The sequence below is a fragment of the Eleutherodactylus coqui genome, chromosome 2 (assembly GCF_035609145.1).
Source record: "Eleutherodactylus coqui strain aEleCoq1 chromosome 2, aEleCoq1.hap1, whole genome shotgun sequence".
Classification (NCBI taxonomy): Eukaryota; Metazoa; Chordata; class Amphibia; order Anura; family Eleutherodactylidae; genus Eleutherodactylus; species Eleutherodactylus coqui.
Window position 1 is genome coordinate 56,402,463 of NC_089838.1, and position 25,621 is coordinate 56,428,083.

At 46.4% G+C, this 25,621-nt stretch overlaps 1 protein-coding gene across 2 annotated transcripts; it reads left to right on the forward strand.

The window, feature by feature from the left end:
* SQSTM1 (sequestosome 1) lies at positions 1-24,287 on the forward strand. 2 transcript variants are annotated; one of them, XM_066591012.1, is made up of 8 exons: positions 4-322; positions 16,497-16,592; positions 16,983-17,197; positions 17,298-17,457; positions 20,030-20,125; positions 21,661-21,875; positions 22,573-22,777; positions 24,015-24,287. In XM_066591012.1, the coding sequence occupies exons 1-8, from the start codon at positions 19-21 to the stop codon at positions 24,170-24,172; spliced, it is 1,449 nt and encodes a 482-aa protein (XP_066447109.1). In that variant the 5' UTR covers positions 4-18; the 3' UTR covers positions 24,173-24,287. The 2 variants fall into 2 exon arrangements, with proteins under 2 accessions (XP_066447110.1, XP_066447109.1); XM_066591013.1 differs by lacking the exon at positions 20,030-20,125 and having other exon boundaries at positions 1-322.
* The last annotated feature ends 1,334 nt before the right edge of the window (positions 24,288-25,621 follow it).

Below are 25,621 nucleotides of genomic sequence, written 5' to 3' on the forward strand. Positions count from 1 at the left end.
CAAGGCCCCAGCTTATATATGCGAGGCTGCGGCTGGGCTCGGAGTCACGAGACGTGCAGGATCGGAGCCTTCGTGCACACAGCGCTGACAATTCCTACTGCGACATCAGCCGTCCGAGAAGCCGCCGCCATCATGCCTGTCACGGTCAAAGCCTATCTGCTGGGCAAAGACGAAAGCCACAAGGAGATCCGACGCTTCACCCTGCAGTTGGGCGCAGGCAGGTCTGGCACCCCGGAGCAGTCCAGCTGCCAGCTGCTCAGCGACAAGGTGACCGATGTCTTCAAGGGCCTGAGAGGGGGCGCCTTCCAGATGTTCTACCGCGGTGAGTACCCCGGGCGTCAGCACCCCCGAGCACGGGGAGCATCGGCACCCTAGGCCAGCAAGGGGGCATCAGTTCTTCTCTATTTTTGCCTGCTTTTTACTCCCCCCCCCCCCCCCTCCCTCCCCTCAGACACAATGATAGGACGCATTAAAAAGCGCTGTTGACTGCTGTACAGTGTGTTCGAAAATACCAATACAAATCTTGGCAGGTTGATGCATTAACATTGTGGCATTTTTGTCAATGTAGTGTGCGAGTGGCGTAAGGGGTATACCCATGCAGACCAAAAATAACGGATTTCTATCGGACTGAAATAATGCATGATTTTAAACCCCTAATGTTACGTGTTCATAAAATGCCACTTCCAACACCATTGTTTTACTGCAATATCGTGGGGTGTTTTGGAATGCGTGTTACAGCGTTTCTTAACGCACCACATCATTATGATGGGCGATGAGGTGTGTGAAAACTGAGCAGACAGCACTCAAAAATTGTGGTGTTAGAAACGCCACGCCGCGCCGCGTTCAAGCACTGGTCTGCGAAAACCCATAAAAATCAATGGGAGTGGTGTTCTGCGGTTAGCACTGTTAGAAACGCGGTAAAAAGCGGGCTGTGTGAGAGCGGCTTTAGTGACGGCCAATACGCCTTCTTACTGACCTTACTACTGGACTCCCCCTGCACACACATTGTTGAGGTGATTTGGCGGACTGATAGCCTGGCTCCTGCTCTAATCAGCACCATACTGGCAGCTTAACCCCTTACATGCCAGAATCATTGGCAATTGAAGCATGTAAGAAGATGATAGTGGAGGGTGCTCCTGTCACCCATCAGCACATCACAGTACACTCCCCTTCAAGTACTCTTGAGGGGCTAAAAGATGGCAAACATCAAGAAAACTTATTTAAAAAAAAAATCCCCACCAGACCCCTTTCCAGATGGATAAAATGCAAAAAAGAAATTAAAGGACACCACATTTGTAACAACTCAGATATTGAAAATATTGTTTAACTCACATGGCGAACACCATAAAATATCTAAAAAGTAACGCCAGAATCACTGTTTCTGTCTCAAAACTACAACGCTTTCTGTGTGTTAAAAAAAAAAAAACACTCGCGTAGGTCCAAGAAATGTAACTGGTCGTAGAATGCGGCAACGCAGATGTGCGACAGTAGTAAAAGATTTTAAAAATTCTAGAGACTCTATATCCCAGTAATCGCACAGCTCCAGAAGTTGTTGCGAAAAAAAGATTGTTGTGATTATGTTTTTATCGCATGCAAAGCCATAGTGTGTAGAACCTTTTTAAGGGCTCACACACATGGCCGTGTTATCACCACTGCACGACAGCGTGCTATGCCGTGAATGGAGGCAACGGAAGTCGATGGACCTCCCATGCATACCAGTGGTGGATGCTGTGTATCAATACGCAGGAGAATTAAAGCGCAGCATGCTGTGTGGGCTGCACATGAGACGCTGTCCGTATGCATCCCTGCTTTGAACAGAGCGAGGAATTTTATAAATAAAAATCGCTGCATGTCCGTGAGCTTATTTGTGGGCATGTGCAGTGCCAGGTGCAGCCCAAACACTGTCTGTCAGCAGCACACATGGCTGGAAATGTGTAAACCGCTGTGGGTCTCGCGCGTATGGCTGAGGGCCCATATTGGATCACACAGGCGAGGGCAATATCGCATATGTCAGTGGCGGCGAACCTATGGCACGCGTGCCAGAGGTGGCACACAGAGCCCTTCCTACTGGCACACACCCATCGGCCCCTCACCAGTTTAGTGAATACCGTCAGGGTCCGCGGCTCCCATGCCGGTACTTACTCAGCTGCACTACTAGTGGCGCTGATCCTGGCACACACTGTGACGTCAGTGTGCAGCCGGGATCCTCCTCCCCCGTCCCCTGATGTCTCCTCTTAGGTTCCGTGAGAGCAGGGAAGGAGGCGTCTGGCAGCACACTGACATCACAGTGTGCACCAGGATCAGCACCGAGCAGCGGAGCTTCCACGAGGAGGGGGATTTCGGGGGCCGCTGTGGGGGGGTCACTATCACTACGGGGGGGGGGGGGCGCTGTGGGGGGGGTCACTATCACTACCGGGGGAGCGCTGTGGGGGGGGGGGGGTCACTATCACTACCGGGGGGGGTCACTATCACTACCGGGGGGGGGGGGCGCTGTGGGGGGTTCACTATCACTACCGGGGGGGGGGGGGGGGCGCTGTGGGGGGGTCACTATCACTACCGCGGGGGGGGGCTGTGGGGGGGGGGGGGGTCACTATCACTACCGGGGGGCTGCTGTGGGGGGGGGGGGTCACTATCACTACCGGGGGGCCGCTGTGGGGGGGGGGGTCACTATCACTACCGGGGGGCCGCTGTGGGGGGGGTGGTCACTATCACTACCGGGGGGCCGCTGTGGGGGGGGTCACTATCACTACCGGGAGGCCGCTGGGGGGGGGTGTCACTATCACTACCGGGAGGCCGCTGTGGGGGGGGGGGTGTCACTATCACTACCGGGGGGCCGCTGTGGGGGGGTCACTATTATACTTTATACTGGGGGGCTGCTGTGGGTGGGTCACTATTGGCGCTGGAGGGGGGTCTCTATTATTGCTGAGGCCACTGGGGTTGTCACTAGTACCGCTGGGGTATGTTTACATGTGGCGGAAATGGGCAGGGTTGTTTCAAAATAGACCACATGCAGATTTTGACTGCTTTTTGAAATGCTGCAGAATTTTCCAAAGAAATTTCCACTGAGAACATTTCTGCGGTATTTCCGCATCCAAAAAGTAGTCAACATCTGCACGCTGTCTATTTTGAAGCGGCCCTGTCCTTTTTAGAATGACGGGTAAAATCATATGTTGTGATAAGCCCCGCCCCCTGACATGTTGACACTTTGCAATAAATAAGTGGGTTTTGGGTTTCAGTTTGGGCATTCGGTCTCTAAAAGGTTCGCCATCACTGGCATATGTGCTCGTGGTCAGTCAGCGATGCTTTTTCCTAGAAAATAATATTGCATCGCTGCGCACAAAAGACACAGTTGTGGGTTTTATTTATTTATTTTAACGTGTATGAAAATTGGATGCAAAACAATGAAAAAGCAAACGCTAACTAAAACATGAAAATCTGTCCACTTTTTCAAGACTTAAAGGGGTTGTCTCGCTAAAGCAAGTGGGGTTAAGCACTTCTGTATGGCCATATTAAAGGGGTTGTCCGGCCATAAACATTTGATCTCATAACTTCTGTTTGCCCAATACAATGCACTTTTTAATATACATTGTGCATTGTAAATTAGGCAAACAGAAGTTATTCACTTACCTTTGGGATGCCGCCCCCCCCCCCCCCCCCCCCCCCCCCCCCCCGTGTTGCTCCTCGGTTGCCATGGGTTCCGACAAGTCTCTTGTCCTCTTCTTGTCGGGACGACGGGGACACGCTTCTCCAGCACAGCTCCGCGCATGTGCAGAAGAACTTCAGCCGCTGGGAAGCTCAGTTCTGCCTGCAGGGGAGGCGTGGCTGCTGGCTCTTCATCTCCAAGGTAAGAATGAGTGGGGGGGGGGGGGGGGTGGAGAGGGAGGGATGGATGGATGTGTGCAGGGGGGGGGGGGGGGTTGCAGTTGTGTTCGTTCGTGGTGTCTGGAGACCCGGCTGTCAGAAGTCCCGAGGGGGGGGGGGGAGAGAGAGGGAGAGATGGGGGTGGGGGGGTGGGGGTGCAGTGGTGTGTGGGGGGGTGGGGGTGTGTGGACCCGGCTGACGGGGGGGGGGGTCGCTGTGTGTGTGTGTGTGTGTGTGTGTGTGTGTGTGTGTGTGTGTGTACACGTTTTGTTTTACTTTAGCAGGGTGGGGGGGGCAGTAGGTAGCCTTGCAGTAGGGGGCTGCAGGAGAGTTCTCTCTCGGCTCTCCCCAGCCCATCTCCATTCACTATACACTCATGCCAGGATTTTATCCTGAACCATGAGTGTATAAGTGTCCCCTGGCTACAACCCCTCTGAGTATAGTAGGCAGCAGGGGGCGGGGCCTGGGCAGGGAGAGACAGTAGAGCAGTTCCATAGAGGTGGGCGGGGCTAGGACGTGAGCTGAGGGAGGCCATGAAATCCTGCTTTTTCATGCCTCTTACTGCCATCGGGAGCGCGCACACAGAGGAGGGAGAGCACAGAGCATTGTGGGAAGGCAGCACAGAGGAGCCATCTTTGAAAGCTGCAGTGAACATCAGATTCTAAGGTAAGAAACTGACATTCAAGCTGATCTGCCTGCCGGTTTGAGCCCCTGTATGCTGTCTGTTACTATCCTTACTGAAAGGGAAGCAGCAGCATTATAAAAAATTTTTACCCTGTGTGGCCAGACAACCCCTTTAATGCACTTTGTAATATACATCGTGCATTAAATATGAGCCATACAGAAGTTATTCACTTACCTTCCCTGCGCTGGCGTCCCCGTCTCCATGGCTCCGTCGAACTTCAGCGTCTAATCGCCTGATTAGACGCGCTTGCGCAGAAGGGTCTTCTGCCTTCGGGTCTGTCCAGCAGCGGCGTTCTGGCTCCGCCCCCTTCTACGTGTCATCTCGTAGCTCCGCCCCATCACATGTGCCGATTCCAGCCTCCTGATTGGCTGGAATCGGCACACGTGATGCTGCGGAGCTACGCGATGACGCGTAGAAGGGGGGCGGTGCCAGAACGCCGCTCGTGCCAGACCGAGCCGAAGGCAGAAGACCCTTCTGCGCAAGCGCGTCTAATCGGGCGATTAGACGCTGAAGTTAGACGGAGCCATGGAGACGGGGACGCCAGCGCAGGGAAGGTAAGTGAATAACTTCTGTATGGCTCATATTTAATGCACGATGTATATTACAAAGTGCATTAATATGGCCATACAGAAGTGTATAACCCCACTTGCTTTCGCGAGACAACCCCTTTAAAGGCAAACTTGTGTGCCTATACCCTAACACTGCAGTATTATGATGCACATGCCATGCTCTTATGACATACACTGCTGCTCCATTCTTGGCCGGTTGGCATATTCTGCTTGGCACTGTTCAGTGATTACCCCAGAGGCTGGCGCTGCACTCGGTGGCCTTCATTGTCTCTGCTTGTTTTGGGGCCCATCTTGGGGAATTGTCAGAGTATTGTAGTGTTTTAATCTTAGATGAGGTAGGATATGTGATACTCCATTGCCTGTGTGGTTATGTAGATTGGCAAAGGTGCAATAGGAGGAGCTGTCTAGGGCAAAGGTGAGGGGAGTGCTGCAGTGGGTGTGGGGCGTTCTTAAAGGTGTAGTCCACCTTTTCTTGTAACTGCACAAACCTTTATGATCTATCCGCAGGATGGGTGATAACTGGATAATTGTGGGTCACTAGAAGGTGCCAAGCACTCCTGGTTGATGAGTGGATAGTGCAGTATACACGCTACTTTCACAGCCTGTGGGACGGACAGTTTCCTGGGAAAAGTGTTATATAAAAGCTTGCATTTGTAAAATCGTCAGCTCCAGTTTCCTATGTGGCTTAAAAACTCTTTTAAACTTTTTTTTTTTTCATTAATTATATTTAAGTAGAGTGATAAGTTTAGAGCCCCCCTTTTTCCTATATTTGTAACAAAAGAACATTTTTGGTATTGCTGTTTCTGTAAAGGCCAATTTATCAAAGTTAGGGCTCATGTCCACGGGCAAAATATGATTTAAGATCCGCAGCGGATCTCCCGCGCGCGGATCCGCACCCCATAGGGATGCATTGACCACCCGCGGGTAGATAAATACCCGCGGATCGTCAATAAAAGGGATTTAAAAAAAAATGGAGCATGGAAAAATCCGGACCATGCTCCATTTTCGTCCGGGTCTCCCGCGGGGACGGCTCCCGCGGGCTTCTATTGAAGCCTATGGAAGCCGTCCGGATCCGCGGGAGACCTAAAATAGGAATTTAAAGTATTTACCATCCGGCGCGGGCGGGGAAGGTCAGCTGTTCCTCACGGCCGCATCTTCCTTGCTTCGGCTCGGCGGATGTGCCCGGCGCATGCGCGCGGCACGCCGGCGACTTGCCGCCGGCGTCAGGAATTCATCCGCCGGCCGAAAATGAAGATCCGGCCGTGAGGAACAGCTGATCTTCTCCGCCCGCGCCGGATAGGTAAATGCTTTTAAATTCTTATTTTCGGCGCTCATGTCCGCGGGGCAGGAGGGACCCGCTGCAGATTCTACATGGAGAATCTGCAGCGGATCTGATTTTCCCCGTGGACATGAGGCTTAAGGCTGCCTGCAGATGGCCGGGTCGGATCGCACTGCGAGAATTCTCGCAGCGGGATCCGACCTGCGCCCCTGCAGTGAGCAGTGCGGCTCACCTTCTTGTCTTGTCCTCTGTGATGTGCTGGTTGCCGCCCAGCCAGTGCATGCACAGAGCGGAGCCGGGGCATCGGGAGTGACATTTTTGTGTGAGCCTCTGCGAGACCCGCACAGAAATAGAATTTGTTTCCACGTGTGTTTTCACACGGACAAATCGCGTCCGTCTGCATAGGCTTGCGTTTTGCAATGCAATCCTATGCAGGCGGGGATGGGCAGAAATTCTGCATGAATTTCTGCCTGTGTGCAAGTGGCCTATCGTGTTATTTATTCTTCACCGTGATTGGGCAGGAGGCGGGGGGTTGAAAGGCTGAACTAGATGGACATTGTCTTCATTCAGCCTAACAGTGCTTAATGCCCATTTAGACACAACGATTACTGCTCAAAGGCCGTCTTTTGAGCGATAATCGTTGTGTGTAACTGCACTGGCATTGTGCAGTTTTCGTTAAGCAGTCTCTGAGCATTCTTTCAGCATGCTCAAAGACAATGATCAGCCTTATCAGGAATTCACAGCAGGATACAGCTGATACTATTGTTTCAGCTGTATCCCGCTCCCTGAACACAGGTGGGGTATGAAGAACACAGCAGTCCAGCTCTGTCCTTCATACTCCACACGAAGTGCCTAGCTGTTTACCAGCTGAGCGCTCCGTGAACAGACGGGTATAAAGAACACAGCGGTCTAGCTGTGTTCTGCATACCCTGCTCAGCGCGCTCTGCTTTATAACAACTGAGCCCTCCAAGCAAATAACAGCTGGATGCAGAAGACGAGTGGCCTCGCTTGTCTTCTGCATCCCCCGCTTAAAGTGCAAGGTGATCGCTCAACGCTTGAGCGATCACCTTGCCCTGTAAAAGCACACAACAAATGTCGCTCAAAAGACCTCTTTTGAGCAATAATCATTGTCTAAATGGGCCTTTACTATATACAGTGCGGAAAAAAGTATTTGTACAAGTTCTCCCGCTTAAAAAAATAAATTCATTAAAAATCAGACAATGTGGTTTGTTTGTTTTTCTGGATGGGTTTTTCTCATGTCTCTCATAGTTGAGGTCTACCTATGATGACAATTACGGGGCTCATCTTTTTAAGTGGGAGAACTTGTACAATTGGTATCTGACTAAATACTTTTTTCCCAACTAACATTAGCAAGATCGTGTCACATCTTGTAGCCAAGCTAGAGGAGGTACAACAGGATACTAGAGCCTTCCTTCAAGAGTCCAGTCTTCCACAAATTTATCCTTTTTCTCTGATATTGTAATAAATTACTTAGATCAACGTTACAATCAGTTTCATTCCACTCCAACAACTTCTAGGAGAGGGATTGTTGTTTTGACAATGAGTGTAACATCAGTGTTTACAACCTGAAGGTTGCAGGTTCATCCCCAGCATGGTTCAGGTAGCTGGCTCAAGGTTTTCAGCCTTCCATTCTTCTGAGGGCTTATTCACATGACCGTATATCGGCTGCTTTTCACGCCCAGCCGGTATACGGACATTTGAATAAGCCCTGAGGTTGGTAAAATGAGTACCTAGCTCAGTGGGCGGGTAATAAATTACCTGAAAGCGCGGTGGAATAAGTTACCGCTATACAAATAAGACTTATTTTTTATTTTTTTTGTGGGCAGTGACTAACAGAATGGTTATTAACAAGGAGAAATCCAAAGTCCTACATCTGGGCAAGAAAAACGAAAAATACAGAATGGTAGAAATAGGGCTAAGCAGCACATGTGAAAGACTTGGGTATACTAATAGATCATAGACTGATCATAGTCAACAGTGTTATGCAGCAGAAAAAAAGGCAAATGCAATTCTGGGATGTATTAAGATAAGCATAGAGTCTAGACAACATGAGGTAATTATCCCCCTCTACTCTTAGGCCGCATGTCCACAAGCAGGTCGGATTCCGTGGGCGGGAGCCCACAGCAAAATCCCTCCCTTCCCGCGGCAAGAGGACATTACTTGTCCTTCCGAATCCTCTGCATGGCTGTGCAGATCTTCCGTCTGTGGATGTAGGCGGGCCTGTCAACGTGCCACCGCACATGCGCAGTAGAGATTATTATTTTTTAAATCCGCTTTCCCACATTATCGACTGCAGGTCTGCAGTAACAGCTGTGGATCAGACGGCTTCCATTGTCTTCAATGGAAGTCGTCCCTGCGGGATCCGTGGCAAAATGGAGCATGCTGCGATTTGTTTTCCGGACCAGAAGGTCCAGATTCAAGCTGCTGATGTCTCCCTATGGGCGGCTTGAACTGTGTATCCTCTGCAATTCAAACATGCCTGTGGACACTAGCCCTCATCTGGAATACTATCCAGTCCTGGGCACCCCACTTTAAAAAAAAAAAAAAAAAACCTAGACAAACCAGAGCCAGTTCAGAGAAGAGTTACCAAGATGGTGAGCGGTCTGCAAATCATATCCTATGAGGAACGGTTAAAGGATCTGGGAATGTTTAGCTTGCAACAAAGAAGGCTGGGAAGAGACTTCATAGCGGTCTACAAATATCTGAAGGGCTGTCACAGTGCAGAGGGATCAGCCCTATTCTCATTTGCACAAGGAACGACTAGAAGCAATGGGATGAAACTGAAAGGGAGGAGACACAAATTAGATATTAGAAAACTTTCTGACAGTGAGAGTGATCAATGAGTGGTGAGTTCTCCTTCAATGGAAGTGTTCAAACGAAGGCTGGACAAATCTGTTTGGGATGGTCTAGTGATTTTGCATTATATGTATGTATAAATTAGCTGATATACCCGGCTTCGCCCGAGTTAATTTGGTACTGGTGTTTATCTGGTGTTCACACGGAAATCTTATGAAGTCGTGGTTACTTTAGAGATACCGGAAAAACATATGTTCACCATTTTGCATAGTTCTCTGTGTTACCCAGGAAACACCACGGGGAGGTAACCATGCGACGTTTCCTTTATATAAAATGACATCAGGAAGTGAGAGAATTAGATTCCATACGTAAAATGTGGACGCTAATTCTTTTGCGCTTAGAATTGAACAATCTAGGTGGGACCCATTAACTTTTCCTATTTATGACATAATCAATGCTCGTGCCAAATTTCACGTTTCTATGACACTGGAAAGTGAGAAAATTACATTCCGTACGTAAAATTTGGACGCTAATTCTTTTGCGCATAGAATTGAATAATGGAGTTGGGACCCGTTAGTTTTTCCTATTTATGACATATTCAATGGTCGTGCCAAATTTTAAGCTTCTATGTGAGGAAATTAGAATCCGTATGTAAAAGTTGGACACTAATTCTTTTGCGCATAGAATTGAATAATGGAGTTGGGACCCATAAGCTTTTTCTATTTATGACATAATCAATGCTCGTGCCAAATTTCCCGTTTCTATGACACCGGAAAGTGAAATAGTTATATTCCGTACATAAAATTTCGCTGCCAATTCTTTTGCGCTAGAATTGAATAATGGAGTTGGGACCCATTAGCTTTTCCTATTTATGACATAATCAATGCTCGTGCCAAATTTCCTGTTTCTATGACACCGGAAAGGGAAGAAATTACATTCCGTACGTAAAATTTGGACGCTAATTCTCTTGCGCATAGAATTGAATATTCGAGTTGGGACCCATTAGCTTTTCCTATTTATGTCATAATCAATGCTCGTGCCCAGTTTTAAGTTTCTAAGGCATTGGGAAGTGACAGATTTAGATTATGTACGTAAAATTTCGACGCCAATTTTGCGCTAGAATTGAATAATCGAGTTGGGACCCAATTACTTTTCCTATTTTGGAGATAATCTATGCTCGTGCCAAAATTCATGTTTCTACGATATCGGGAAGTTGGAGAACTTTTGGCGAGGGAGTCAGGGAGGGAGTCAGGGAGGGAGTCAGGGAGGGAGTCAGGGAGGGAGTCAGGGCTTTCAGCTTTATAGATAGACAGACAGACTCACTCACCTGTGCCGTATGGGTCCGTGAGGTTGCTGCCCCTCTTTTTGTTTTGTTTTTTTTCAAAACCCTTTTTTTATTACAATTTTTTTCTTTCATAATCAAAAACAAAACATAGCAACTCGCATTACGACACAAGAGAAAAAAAATTGCATTGTTAAAGGGGTTGTGTCCGTCCCCCCCCCCCCCCCCCCCCTGTTCGGCGCGAGACAACCCCGATGCAGGGGTTAAAAAAACAAACCGCACAGCGCTTACCTGAATCCCGGCGGTCCGGCGTCTTCATACTCACCTGCTGAAGATGGCCGCCGGGGTCTGCTCTCTCCGTGGACCGCAGCTCTTCTGTGCGGTCCATTGCCGATTCCAGCCTCCTGATTGGCTGGAATCGGCACGTGACGGGGCGGAGCTACACGGAGCCGGCATTCTGCACGAGCGGCCCCATTGAAGACAGCAGAAGACCCGGACTGCGCAAGCGCGGCTAATTTGGCCATCGGAGGCCGAAAATTAGTCGGCACCATGGAGACGAGGACGCCAGCAACGGAGCAGGTAAGTATAAAACTTTTGATAACTTCTGTATGGCTCATAATTAATGCACAATGTACATTACAAAGTGCATTAATATGGCCATACAGAAGTGTATAGACCCACTTGCTGCCGCGGGACAACCCCTTTAAATCACATTAACATCTTTGACACATGTACATGTTGAGTAATTGCATCGCAGTGTTTAACAATTATTTATATAATATAGCACATTGGCTTTAATTGTCAACCTAGAACAAAATAAATGAACAAACATTTAACAGTGGATTTTAACCCCTTAACGACCGGGCCATAGAGTTTTTACGTCCTCCCGAAGTGAGCTTTATTCTCTGAGGACGTAAAAACATGTGTCCTGCAGAGAATAAACCCTCCGTCAGCATGGAGCTGTCATCCCGGGCTGCGGGGACACCCCCCCCAGCAATGCGATCGGCGCTATCCAATCGATAGCACCGATCACATAAAGGTTCAAAAAAAGTTAGATTCAGCTGCCCTAATGGATTGGATCCATCAGGGCAGCTGAAATTACTCACCCGGATCCGCCGCACTGTTCCCCGCTCTCCCGCTGCTCCGGGCCCCGAATCCGGTCTTCTGCGCATGCGCGCCAGGCGGTATTACATCAGCTGGCGGCTCGGGAAGTTTAAAATCTCCTGGCTCCTGTAGGTAGCCGGGAGGCAGGAGATGTCAGCGGTCCCCGGTACCGCGTTCGCCGTTATCCAATGGATAACGGCGATCGCAGAAAAGTGAAGAAAAAAGTGGAAAAAAAAAAAAGAAAAGCTTCCCATCAGGGAAGGGGAAAATACTTACCCCCCCCCCTTCCTCCGTGTCCTCTGGCCGGTGTCGGGACCCTCCGCTGGCTTCTGCGCATGCGCCGATGCGGCACGCATGCGCAGAAGGCCGGCGAGCCCGGCAAATTCAAAATCTCCCTGCACCCGGCTGTCACAGATAGCCGAGTGCAGGGAGATATGACTGGGGACTGCTGTATGCAGTTTCCAGTCATATGATCACCGTTATCAATCGGATAACGGTGATCATATAAAGTTAAAAAAGTTTAAAAAGTTTCATCTTAAGGGGGGATGAAATTACGTACCCAAGGTCCCGGATTTGCTCCCTGGTGGGATGTTGATCCGTGGACCTTACCCCTGCTTCTGCGCACGCGCCTGTCGCCAAAGTGGCGGACGCATGCGCAAAAGCTGTGGATTGCCAGCTTAATTTAAAATCTCCCTGCTCCTGGCTACAAAACTTAGCTGAGAGCCTAGAGATTTCACGGAGAGCCGCGGTGAGCGGTTCCTGATCACGTGTTCGCTGTTATCCAATGGATAATGGCGATCACATAAAAGTAAAAAAGGTGAAGGTTCATCTCCCCTCACCGATGCGATCGGTGAGAGGAGATGAAACTTTTTAACGGAGGCCTCCGTATTTGCACCCCAACGCGATCTTCCGTGAACTTTCTTGGATTCTGCGCATGCGACTGCTGGCAAAACACCGGACACATTCGCAGGAGCCGGGGAGCCCAGGAAATTTTAAATCTCCTTGCTCCCAGCGACCAACGGTCGCTGAGTGCTTGGAGCAGTGACCGGCGGCCTTGTTGAGCGGTCCCCGGTCACGTGATAAAGTAGCGATATAACATTAGGCAGGTCACGCATGACCGGAGCGGAATTGCGGGTTCTGCATGCGCTTGATCAGCGGTAATCCACGGATCAATCACATGCATTGGATTACACAATTCCCCCCAATTAGCGGGTTGGAATTACGTAATCCACTCGCAGAAACAACACGGCATGCTATATTTTTCCGCGGATATCAGCGACCTAGAGCCCATTGTGCTCTATGACCGCCGATATACTCGCAGCCCATGTGCAAACACATTGTGTACGGGCTGCGGGTACCCGGGTCATCTCTAAGCGACGGCGCGGGAAATGTAAACAAAAAAACAGTGTACTGCGCATGACCGCCTGTGTGAGTAGGCAGTTATGCGCAGTACATTACGTGGCCGTACGCAGGGTCACAGCTGGAATCCGCTGCGGGCCTCCGTAAGCGGATTCTGCATACGGCCGTAAGAGCCTAGCGTTATTTGGATCGCTACCTGTAATCCGTAATTTACAAGAAGCCCCGGGAACGCTAGCCTTCATGCAGTTCCAGGAGCAGCTTGTTGAACGCCCTCTGTGTGAGACCGCCGCACCGCAGCAAGATTACAAAGCCTCACAGCGCCACTTTTTACACCCCATCCCCGCTGCTGAGGTCACGAAATACCCCCCAAAAAGCGAGAAAGGGATACCCCTGTCTTCGGACATAAAACGCAGTTTATACTATTACTTTTATCTAATATTTAGGGAATGCCAAAAAATGGGGATGGTGTGGGGGGGGGGGGGGATTATTTTTAGGAAGTCGATATTTTTTTTATTTTTTTCCATATAAGTGGGCAATGGGGCCTGGAATTTATTCATTTGTACCCTGAAATCCAGCGGGCATTCCCTCCATTATGGGCCTAGCCATGTGTCCTGTAAGTAGATTAGGGCCACAATGCATATGTTTCTGAACACGGGACAAACGGGGGTATCCATTTTGGGGTGACCGTCTTCATTCCTATGTACACTGTACAAAAAAAAACTGTTTTTAAATTGACAAAATTACCAAAAAAATGAAAATTGTAATTTTTTTCCTTCTGCTTTGCTTAGATTCATTCAAATACTGTGGGGTCAAAACACACAGTAGTACACCCCTAGATGAATTCGTTAAGGGGTCTAGTTTTCAAAATGGGGTCATTTGTTGGGGTTCTCTCGTTTTGGCCGTTCAATGGCTCTACAAGTGGGCAATGGGGCCTGGAACTTATTCCGTTGTACCCTGAAATCCAACGGGTGCTCCTTCCATTATAGGCCTAGCCATGTTTCCTTTAAGTAGATTAGGGCCACGATGGGTATATTTCTGAACACAGGACAAACAGAGGTATCCACATTGGGGTGAACGTCTTCATTCCTATGTACACTGTACAAAAAAAACTGTTTTTAAATTGACACAATTGCCAAAAAAATGAAAATCATATTTTTTTTCCTTATGCTTGGCTTAGATTCATTCAAAAACTGTGAAGTCAAAAAAGTCATCGTACCCCTAGATAAATTCGTTAAGGGGTCTACTTTTTAAAATGGGGTCACTTGTGGGGGTTCTCCATCGTTTTGGTCACTCAAGGGCTCTACAAGTGTCCAATAGGGCCTAAATCTCCTTCAAGCAAAACTTCTGTTCTGAAAGCCACCGATTGCTCCTTTCATTTTGGGCCCCATTGTGTATACAGACATAATACTAGGGCCACAGTGGGTATGTTTCTGAGCACCAGACAAACAGGGGTATGTTTCTGAGCACGGGACAAACAGGGGTATCCATTCTGGGGTGCAAATCCTCATTTTCATGTGTATTATAGAAAAGTCCTGTATTTAAAATGACATATTTGCAAAAATATGAAATTTTAGTTTTTCTCTTCTAAATTGCATTGACTCCTGAAAAAAACCTGTGGGGTTAAAATACTAATGACACCGCTCAGTGAATACGTTAAGGGGTGTAGTTTTTAAAATGGGGTCATTTGTGGGGGTATCTATCATTTTGACTCCTATGAGCCTTTCCAATCTTGGCTTGGTGTAGGAAAACAAAGTGTTCCTCAAAATGCTGAAAAGTAATGTTACATTTGTACGTCTCCTAAATGGTTAAAAAAAAGAGAGTTTTTCCAATGTGCGCCCAAAATAAAGTAAACGGATGGAAATCTATATCTTAGCAAAAATTTCTATATTATGTTTGCACATATTTGAGATATTGCAGTTGGAAATGTGAACAAATTACGTTTTGGTTTTTTTTCAAAATTTGCCCAATTTTGGCGCTTTTAATAAATAAACACAAATTCTATCGGTCTTTTTTTTCCGCCTAAATAAAGTACAACATGTTGCAAAAAAACAATGTCAGAATCGCTTGGATATGCAAAAACTTTCTGGTGTTTTTCCATGTTAAAGTGACACATGTCAGATTTGCAAAATTTGACCTGGTCATTAAGGCGCAAACAGGCTTGGTCACTAAGGGGTTAAGAGTACAGCTTTGTGTTTCTTTGTTTTTTCCTTTTTATTAATTTAGTATATGCTATGGCGTATCAATATACAAAAATTTCTGTTTATTGCCTGAGAACATTGTCTTCTCATCTCCTATATGATTTAATAACCTTGCTTTATGTTATTTTTAATCTTCCTAATCTATCCGCTCCTGCTTGCGTGTGATACCAGGATGTGTTACTAAATGGACGCATGCATTCTAAGATCTCATCCGGGTGCATGAATCTTTCTATGAAAACCCGCCATTTCCTAAAAAATTTTGATGCTTGGGATTCTGCTTGTTTTTCCGTCTCCAGTCTCCATTTTTAGAAGGTGTTTTAGTTGCTGCAGTATATCTGCTACTCCCGGGGGACTGGCCTGCAACCATTTTGCTAACAGGCTCCTCTTGCCTATTATGAGAATAGTGTGTATCAAATTAGCGTTTTTTTTATGGCTAGGGAGAGAGTGAAATACATAAGCTTGTGGGCTCAATGGTAGAGTAATTCCTGCAAGTTCATGTACCAATGACTTAATTTCTGTCCATAGTGTTTTGATTTGGGGGCAATGCCAGATTCCGTGCAGAAAATCTGTTTTTGGTTGTGAGCATCTAGGGCACGCCTGCAGTCTAGTTGGGCTCCCAGGGTGTGGGGGGTATGTTGAAACCATAAATCGCTCCATGTATGATCTTAAAATAGGTTTCCCTCAATCTCTTATTGGTTATAGCCTTTCTTATAGAGATCCAACCATCTACCAGTTTTTGAGATAGTTCTGGGTCTTATAGTTCCCGTTCCCACTTCTGCCCCTCTTTTTTTCCCTCTGGCAGCTGTCAGATCGCAGGGCAGAAGGTGGCAAACTTCCAGCTTCCACCCCTGCTCCGATCATGCCAAGTACTGCCGCCCGGGTCCGTGGTCAGCACGTTACAAGTGACGCGTCACCCACTGATTGGCCTGGCCCCCTTTCTGGCGCGCATGCGCACTCACCGTGGACAGCAGTGGTTAGATGTGGCCAGGACGGTGGGAGCGCGCATGCGCATGCAGGAACCAGTACAAGATGACCCCTGCCACGGCACCTAAATAACAGAGGAAGAACGGGATTAGGTGAGTAATTCGGTTTGTTTTTTTGTTTTTTTTTCAACAGGTTACACTCTACACGGATGCAGGTGAGTATAAATTTTTTTTCTTTTTTTTTTTTTTTTTCCTCCTTTTTACTGACAGAACCCCTCTAAGCAGGGGGTTATACCAGATGACACTGGAGGTCCCTTTCACCTCTACCATTCTATGAACACGGGTATTTCATACATATTTCCTTGATATGAGATGGGTAGTCACATGGCAACTTTTAACCATCCATTTTCTTTTACCAGATGAAGAGGGAGATCTTGTTGCCTTCTCCACTGATGAAGAACTGAACATGGGGGTGGAAATGATCAATGATGGTGGTTTCCGTCTCTACATTAAAGGTATATGCTGTCCCATGTATAAAAGATAACGCTAAAGGGGTTGTGCTAGGCTGCACAACCGCTCCAGAATGCAGGGCTTGGGCAAACAGCTGATCTTCCTGATTTCCTTTGTTGGCATCTCTGGCATTGCTTTTCCTGGGGAAAGCCGCAGTTGGCTAAGGATTTTCCTTGCATTGGAAATGTAGTATTACCGGACGGCTGATTGTATGGACTGCAATGGGTTCTCTGGGACAGTAACAGCTCTTACTGAGCAGCTCTCCGTTCTAGGTCTTAATGGGAAATCCTGCTCTAATGGTGCATATGAACACTTTAGCACAGCCCCTTTAATGTTTCTGGTGGCACATCCCCTTGTTATAATCTGTCTTCGCATTTCATTTATTACTTGCCTAGAAAAGAGAGAATGCAAGCGAGAACACCGTGTGCATTGTGCATCGGAGAACACCCCAAATGTGGTGCACCCCAACGTGACCTGTGATGGGTGTGAGGGTCCGGTTGTGGGAAATCGGTTCAAGTGCCTGATCTGCCCTGACTATGACCTGTGCAGCACCTGTGAGACTAAAGGAATCCACAAGGAGCATAATATGATTATGTTCCCAACTCCCATTGTAAGGCGCCACTCAGTACATTAATTTTCTGCTGCTTATATAGTGTTAACATCATCTGCTTGTGCGTTACACCCTGAACTTGTATTTTTTTTTCCTCTAGGCTTTTCCTCATGGTCGCTGGCTCCGCAAGATGCGCCATGGAATGCCTCCATTCCCTTGGATGCATGGTTGGGGATTGCCTGGCAGAGGACATCCCTGTCCAAACGCTCAGCCGCCACAAGGATGCAGTGCCCCAACTAACCTGACCGCTCCTCAGGAAGGTACATCTCATCTTGGCCTACTTTAAGAGAAATTGACCAAAAATGGCCGGATGGTCCACATGCAAGAGATCACTGCATGTCCTATTCTAGTCTGCAAGAATAGCGGATGCAGTGTCTGACTATAGGTCAGCATGGGGGATGGGTCCATCACTGTCTGAGGCAGGTTGTGACAAAGTCTCATACGGCTGTCTGAAGACTACCTTGCGGAAGACCTGTCAGTCAAGCTGATCCAGATACGATAAAGCCTGAGGTTAAGTTGCCCAGCAGACAATTCTCCCTGTGCCTAGTGTTTCAAAACTATGGGGTACATTTAATCTGGCATTTTATGTTGGTCATAGAAAAGTGCTGTTGGTGTGAGATGTACCAGCCTCTTAAGGTGGATGTGCCAAGTTATAAAGATATCTCCTAACGACAAGATAACTTTGATTGCCAGGCTCCCCCACATGAATTCTCTGAAATGCTGCAGGGTTCCTGAGTAAGTCGTCATACTATGCAATGAGGGAGTTTATTAGTATTTCATGCTGCCTTTAGTTTGGGCAGCTTGAAACTGCTGACAGGTCCCCTTTAAGGGTACCTTCACATGTGGCATATTGCCTGCAGACTCTCCCAAGTGGAAAATTGTCAGCAAATATGTTGCAAGTCTGCACTTAAATGCTGTGGGTTTCAACCTTTGCACTTCAGAGGATGAAGTCCACGGATAAAATCTGCAGCATAAACTAACATAGTATTTTAGTCTGAAAAGACTTTGGATCAACATGGAGGGGAGGTGGGTAAAAGGCTGAACTGTAAACACGAAGGTTAAAAAAGAAATAAATAAATAAAAGCCAATTTACTGCATTTTAGGGGGGACATTTTTTTTCCCTCAGGCAATTAGAATAATCCCTGGATCACTGAACCTTCTGAAGTAGTCAGTGACTATAATATGTAACATTACACCCATAAAAAGTTGTCTAGGTCCTCTTAGTGACTTCCCAATCACGACATCCTTAGGCAGGGAGTTCCAATGCTTTTACAGTCGGTATAGAAATCATCTTTCCTCTAGACTTAGAGCACCCCCTTGTCACAATCCTGGTTATAAACACATCATAGGAGAGATCCCTGTGTTATCCCCTAGTGTATTTATACATAGTTATAAGAGTGGCCACTTGTGACAGTCCTGGTATACATAGATATTGGAAGAGATCTCTTGTCCCCTGATATGTTTATAAATAGTTATTAGGTCACCCCCCCCCCCTTTTTTTTTTTTCTTCTCAAAACTAAAATCCCATTTTTGATAAGCTCTGGGTATTGTAGTCACCCATTCCATTTATTACTTTAGTTGCCCGCCTTTGTACCCACTCGAGCTCTGATATGTCCTTCTTGAGTATCTGTGCCCAAAACTGTCCACAACTTTCCATGTGTGGTCTGTCCAGTGACTTGTAAAGAGGAAGAACAATGTTCTTGTCATGTGCCCCAGACCTCTTTTGTTGCACCCCATGATCTTTTTCGCCTTGGCAGCAGCTGCCTGACACATGTTGCTCCAATTAAGTTTTACAGTTAATTAGTGGCCCCAAGTTGTTTTTCCATGCCAGTGTTCCCCCAGTGGTTTCCCATTTGCTGTGGAATGGTGACATGTATTTTTCCCCTTTATCCTCTTGTGTTTCTATCACTTTATATAGTTTTGTATCCTCTTTTTACTTCTATCAAGTCATTAATTTACAATACTTCTCTCAAGTCATTAATAAATATATTGACAATAGGGCCCAATGCTAACCCTCTATGCTAGTAACAATGACCCCTCCAATACTGCCCCCTGTGGTTCCCCATTAGTAACTGTGACCCAATCGGAGTATGTACCATTTATACCCCCTCTGCTTTCTATCACTGACCAGTTATGTACCCAGATGCATTCTCATTTTATATAACAACCTTTTATGTGGCACAGTATCAAATGCTTTGGAAGTCCAGATACACAAGCTCCAATGACTCTTCCCTGTCCAGTCCTAGAACTTACCTCCTCGTAGAAGCTGATCAGGTTGGTTTGACAGCAGTGATCTCTCATGACCCCTGCTGATATGGAGTTATACAGATATTTTCCTTGACGCCTTCCAGGGTAGTTGCTCTTAGAAACCGCTCGTTGACGTGTTGCCAAATTAGAATCCGTAACCTGTTGTAAATATCACGCCTTCAGCGTGGAAACGCTTCACTCCATGTGGATGAGAATTTTTTTTTTTTTTTTTTTAACCTTAAGGCTGCCTGCAAACAGCCGACCGGTGCCCCTACAGTACCAGTGCGGCTCACCTGCTTCCATGTCTGGAGCGGAGCCAGCGCGTCTTTCACGCAGACAGGTCACGGCTGTGTGCATAGGATTGCATTTTGTGCAGGGGGTCTTAATCTTAGCTTATACTGTAAATGCTGCAAATCTTCTGCAGGAAATTTTACAGCATATACAATATGTATTGAAACACGAGAGTGATGACTTCTAGCCACCATTCTGTTCGCAGTAACAAAAGTTGATTGCTAAAGTTCATGTACCTTTCCCTCAAATGTAAACTTTTTTTTTTTTTTTTTTTCCCTCCTATTGAAATCAAAGGTGATTCTGCCAATCCATCCCAGCCATGCAGTGATCCCAATGTTGCCTTCTTGCAGAACATTGGAGAGAGTGTGGCAGCCATGCTGAGCCCTTTGGGTAGGTCTTCTTACAGCATTCTTGTACCACCCTGTTGAACCTGACCCAGCAAATGAGATTTAAGGCAATTAGAATAGATATCTGGGTAAAAACTATGCATATGAATGATGGAATAATCCTTCAGAGTGCAAACTATTGGAAGTTTGCTAATAAATCAATATCTGACCCTTTTTAACAGGACTAGAGATGTAAGCTAAACCAGAGTACCCATCTGCAGACCTTTCTTTTGGGGTTCTTGCCCCTCATCAGTGCACAGTAGGGTTCTGATTGACTAAGTGAGAATCCATTGATGCAACTTTAGGGTGGCTTCACACAAGCGTGTTTTTGTGCGTACATAGGTGCGCACCCATATACATGTAAAAACACACGTGAATGCAGGGCCATGCATTGTTTTCAGTGAAGCCGCAGCACTTTTACAGGATTTTCAGGGAAGGACTTATATTTAAAGCCCTTCCCTAAAAGCAATTGACCGGGTGCATGTGTGACAGCTGCGGTAGAAAAGTGAAGAATTCCTTTGCTGCATCTGTCATAGATGTGGCAGGTGTAGCAGCAGGGAATTATTTTTACTAGCCAGGATGAAGGAAACATCTGCCGCATGTGGCAGATGTGTTCTTCATCTCTGCAGGGGACATGGCAGCAGCGGAGGGTAAGGTTTGTTTTTTTTTTTTTTTTTGTTTAACTCTAAAATTTTTGTTTTTCAGGGAAGGGCTTATTTGTAAAGCCCTTCCCTGAAAAACAATGCAGGGGTTCCGGCAGACCATTGTTTTCAATGGAGCCGCCGGCAGCACAAAATACACACTTGTCTGAAGCCACCCTTAGGGTGCATTCACACAACCGTGTATTGGCCGGGTTTTCACGCCGGACGATATACGGAGTCTCGCTCTGCAGGGGGAGGAGGCTGAAAGAGCCGGAAGCAGTGCTCTGAGCTCCCGCCCCCTCTCTGCCTCCTCTCCACCCCCCTGCACTATTTTCAATGAGAGATGGGATGGGGGCGGAGCTAATTCCTGGAACTTAGCCCGGCTCCCATCCCGCCTCCTCATTGCAAATAGTGCAGGGGGGTGGAGAGGAGGCAGAGGGGGCGGGAGCTCACAGCACTGCTCCCGGCTCTTCCAGCCTCCTCCCCCTGCAGAGAGAGACGCCGTATATCGGCCAGCATGAAAACCCAGCCGATATATGGTCGTCTGAATGCACCCTTAGGGCTCCCACACACTTGCGATTGCGTTTTTTGTTAACGCGATTGTCAATGGGACTTTCTAATGTTAAAAGCGCAAAGCAATGCACCAAAAACGCAGTTGCGTTTTTTTACAATAAAGTCCCATTGACAATCGTGTTAACAAAAAACTCAATCGCAAGTGTGTGGGAGCCCTCGGGGAGTAATGTTAGAGAGAGCACAATTTAAGGTGCTATAGGTTCTTATAGGTCAAGTGGCTCGTAACATATTTAGGCAATACACACAATGTTCTCCACTTCGAGGTGCTCCTTGATGGATATTTCTATGTACAGTAGGCTTTCCTAATACTTTATTATCCTTACAGGAATTGATGTGGACATAGATGTGGAGCATGGTGGGAAGCGCAGTAAGGTTTCCTCTCCACAGCCTGAAGCTAAAGACACTCAACCAAGCAGCATATCCTCTAGCCAAAATCCCCAGAGTGGCAACAACAGATCTGAAGAAGACTCTGCTCCCATGGACACGGACATCATTGCTAAACAGATGGAAAATGTACATTTAAATTCGCATTCGAGCAATGTGAGTACTATGAAAGACTAATCTGGCAGAAGTACACTAGCAGTCTACGATTCTGTGATACTTAAAGCAACACGCTGGACAAACAAAGCTGGCTGCACCGTTTCTCTAGGACCAGTCAGAGCAGCCTGTGGTGTCTTAGATTACTGGTGCACAAACTGCATCATGTAGAGAAGTGGTGTGACCATATTTGCCCAAGACTTGCTACAGGGCAGAAATGGCCTGCTATATTGCAACAACAGATGTGGATTCATTTACACCCACTTAATGACCTGTATCACTGCGGAAATCAAGCTCCCACATTGTAAATGGTGTGCCACCTCTAACTTTGCCTTTTTGGTACATCTAGAAGTATTTTGTGGATTAATTGGATACCACTTACACTTGTCTCAAAAACTTCCTTATTAGGTTCCCATTAACATATTACAGGCGAGTCTCTCAGCCCAACTGCGGGATCCATGATGCTCTAAGTTGGGGTCAGTAGACTTTCAGTCAGGATGGGACATTAGTTCATATTATTGGCACATTAATGTTTACATAAGGCTAGTTTCACGCAAGTATATTATGTGAGTGTTGTGGTTGGGAAGGGTTGAGCAAACTTTATGATTTTGATTTGCCAAAGGGTTTTATTAAGCTGTTTAGTTTAAAAAAAAAAAAAAAATCGTTCAAATAAGATATTAAAATTTTGCATTCTTTACAGGAGCAGAGTGAACACAGTGGCAGTGCTTCTGGGGGTGATGATGACTGGACTCATGTATCACCTAAAGAAATAGATCCGTCCACCGGTGAACTTCAGTCCCTTCAGCTTTTGGAGACAGATGGCCCGAGTCCCTTGGACCCATCCAGAGCTACACATGCCCCCACAGGTCTAAGAGAAGCGGCTCTCTATCCACATCTTCCAGCAGGTTGTGTGTGTGTGTGTGTGTGTGTTTTATTTGTCTTCACCCTGCCATTGCTTCTAGTCTTTCCTTGTGCAAATGAGAATAGATCCCTCTGCACTGTCACAGCCCTTCAGATATTTGTAGACGGCTATTAAGTCTCCTCTTAGCCGCCTTTTTGCAAGCTAAACATTCCCAAATCCTTTAACCTTTCCTCATAGGACATGATTTGCAGACCACTTACCATCTTGGTAACTTGTCTCTGAACTAGCTCCAGTTTGTTTGTCTTCTTTTTTTAAGTGGGGTTCCCAGAACTGGACACCATATTCCAGATGAGGTCTGACCATGGAAGAGGGGGATAATTGCCTCACATGACTTAGACTCTATGCTCCTCTTAATACATCCCAGAATTGTGTTTGCTTTTTTTTGGCTGCTGCATCTTTAATAGTTACACGTGAATTTTCCCATTTTGACTATTAACCTTTTACACGCTGGTGATAACTTCTTCAATTAGACACATCATATAAAGTCCGAGGATAATCTGGTCCTAATCGCCTCTCGTTTTAACCCTTTGCAATCCAATTTTAGATTCAGGGGTTCCTAGGGGCTTTCCCTTTCTGCCATTATACAATGGCACCATCTGCTGGCTAGAGCAAGTACTGCGGTATGGGACATGCTGGAGAGGTCCCTGACAACAGAGCGGCCAGTAATCTACAGTAAGAATACCCTGCAGACATCTTACGACATCAGAGCTGTATGACCTTCAATCAGAATGTCTTTAGACGTCAGACAGTGGATTGGAAAGGGTTAAAGAGACCCTCCTATTCCAGATGTACCAAGATGGGGCACACCAGCTTTGATTACTTTATGCACTGGTAGTTTAAGACACTACCCACTTTGATTGGTCAGAGCTCTTTATATGAACAGAAGTAGCCTGTGTGTCTTGGACTACAAATGTGCGACTAATGCAAAGAAGTGCTGCCGCCATCTTGGTCGCTTCATCTAAGTAAGTCAGTGGACTGAACTGAATGTCTCAACCTAATAGATGGATAAATATATTTCTTTTTTCCTATGATAAGCCACAGATGCCACATTGTAATATCACTTATGTTAACTTGCGAACCCTGCTCTCCTGTATTAAGACACAGCACTACATTACAGATGTAATGTAACTCATTTCAAGTGTGTAGCATGGCACAAAGCTCTCCCAAGAAATAAGTCAGTGCTTGGTCCTGTGCAGTAATGTCTTCTCTGTTCATTACAGAAGCTGACCCTCGTCTCATTGAGAGCCTGTCACAGATGCTGTCCATGGGATTTACAGATGAAGGCGGTTGGCTCACTCGCCTCCTGCAAGCCAAGGGGTATGACATAGGCTCTGCCCTCGACACAATGCAGTCTGTGCGGCATCTTCCTCACCAATAAACATGCCTCTGTGTGCTTTTATTATAACTTTGCCTTCTGTATATTCTACTTAATGTATTAACTGCATCCCAAAATATGAAATGTAATCCTGCAATATTAAATGTCCTCTCTGGTCCTTTTGGTGTTCCTGTAAAGATTATGTAACTTCATCATGAAAAAAAATTAAAAACTTTGACAATGTCAATTGCTTCCCTTACAGCATGAATAGGTTTACACTCCTCTCCCTACAGATCTACATGTACATCATGTTAAGCAGGATCTCTTGTCCTACAGCTCCAGCATAGGCAAACGCTGGGATGCTTTTGCTAATTGACTCCCACTGTAACAAAGTATACCCAGATAGTGGAGACCAAAAGGACACTCTTGGCCTGCGTTGGGTGAATTTAGTCTTATGGATACAAACTTGGGCTCTTCAGCCACTTTCACAAGGGCTACAAAATTGTGTGACTTAACATGCATTTTGTAGTGCTGTTGCATTGCTGTATTGTGAAGCTCATGCTTTCCAATGGGTTCCTTCACATTAGCGTGTTCACTGATATTATGTTGCTAGAAAAGAAAATTGCAGCATGCTCTATCTTCCAGCAATTATTTTTCTGTAGCCCATGTTTCCCTATGGAGCCTCCTTGTATATCGCATCGCATAGCAGGATACATTTTTAACATTGGAAACTCCTAACTTTCTCATTTAAAAAAAAAAATATATATATATTTCTCTCTCAAGGGTAGCGGCAACACAATGCAATTTTTCACAAGAAAAAGCTTCACTGACTCTACAAAATAGCGCGTACAAAGCTGTAATATCACTGTCACCTGTGGGAAAGACACCTTGATGTGATCAGGTGTACACTAGTGCTTTGGATTGACCACTGGAACTTACAAACTAAACCATCCCTCTTAGGCCAGTTTTAGATGACCGTATTGCATTTCTCCCTCCTTAACATGTACGCATGTCCTGCCTGACCATGGGGTTTATCATGGATGTATGATGCTCATAGTTTGGGCTCAGTAACCATTGGAGTTGGGCTAGGACAGGCATCCATATTATGGAGGCAGAAACAAGCCCTAAGTACATATTCTTTAATGGGGCAGGACAAAATCCAGAGTCTGTGTTCCCGGAAATGTACTACTGGCAGCAAGTCTTCTAGGTCTTCAATCTATAGTAACTTCCGTATTACAAGTCAACATCCCACTACAAAAGCACCAATTGTTCAAATTGCTGGTACATCACAATTAACTCTACAGCCATGTAGTTATCATAACACATTAAGTGTCAATGGTCTGCCTGCTACATCTGTATAATCTCAGATCCAGTGAAGTGTTTTATACATGTATGGAAATCTTCCCTGTGCTGGCTCCACACAGGCGATCGCATCTTTATTCACTATGATTTGTGAGTGTCAGATTGGACTTTGCAATGTTAAGATTACATCACAACACACGTTTGTAGCGT

Coding starts and splice junctions, on each gene's coding strand:
- SQSTM1 (XM_066591012.1), top strand. CDS start 19: ATGCGAGGCTGCGGCTGGGCTCGGAGTCACGAGACGTGCAGGATCGGA. Junction 323..16,496: donor CTTCCAGATGTTCTACCGCG/GTGAGTACCCCG, acceptor TTCTTTTACCAG/ATGAAGAGGGAGATCTTGTT. Junction 16,593..16,982: donor TTTCCGTCTCTACATTAAAG/GTATATGCTGTC, acceptor TTACTTGCCTAG/AAAAGAGAGAATGCAAGCGA.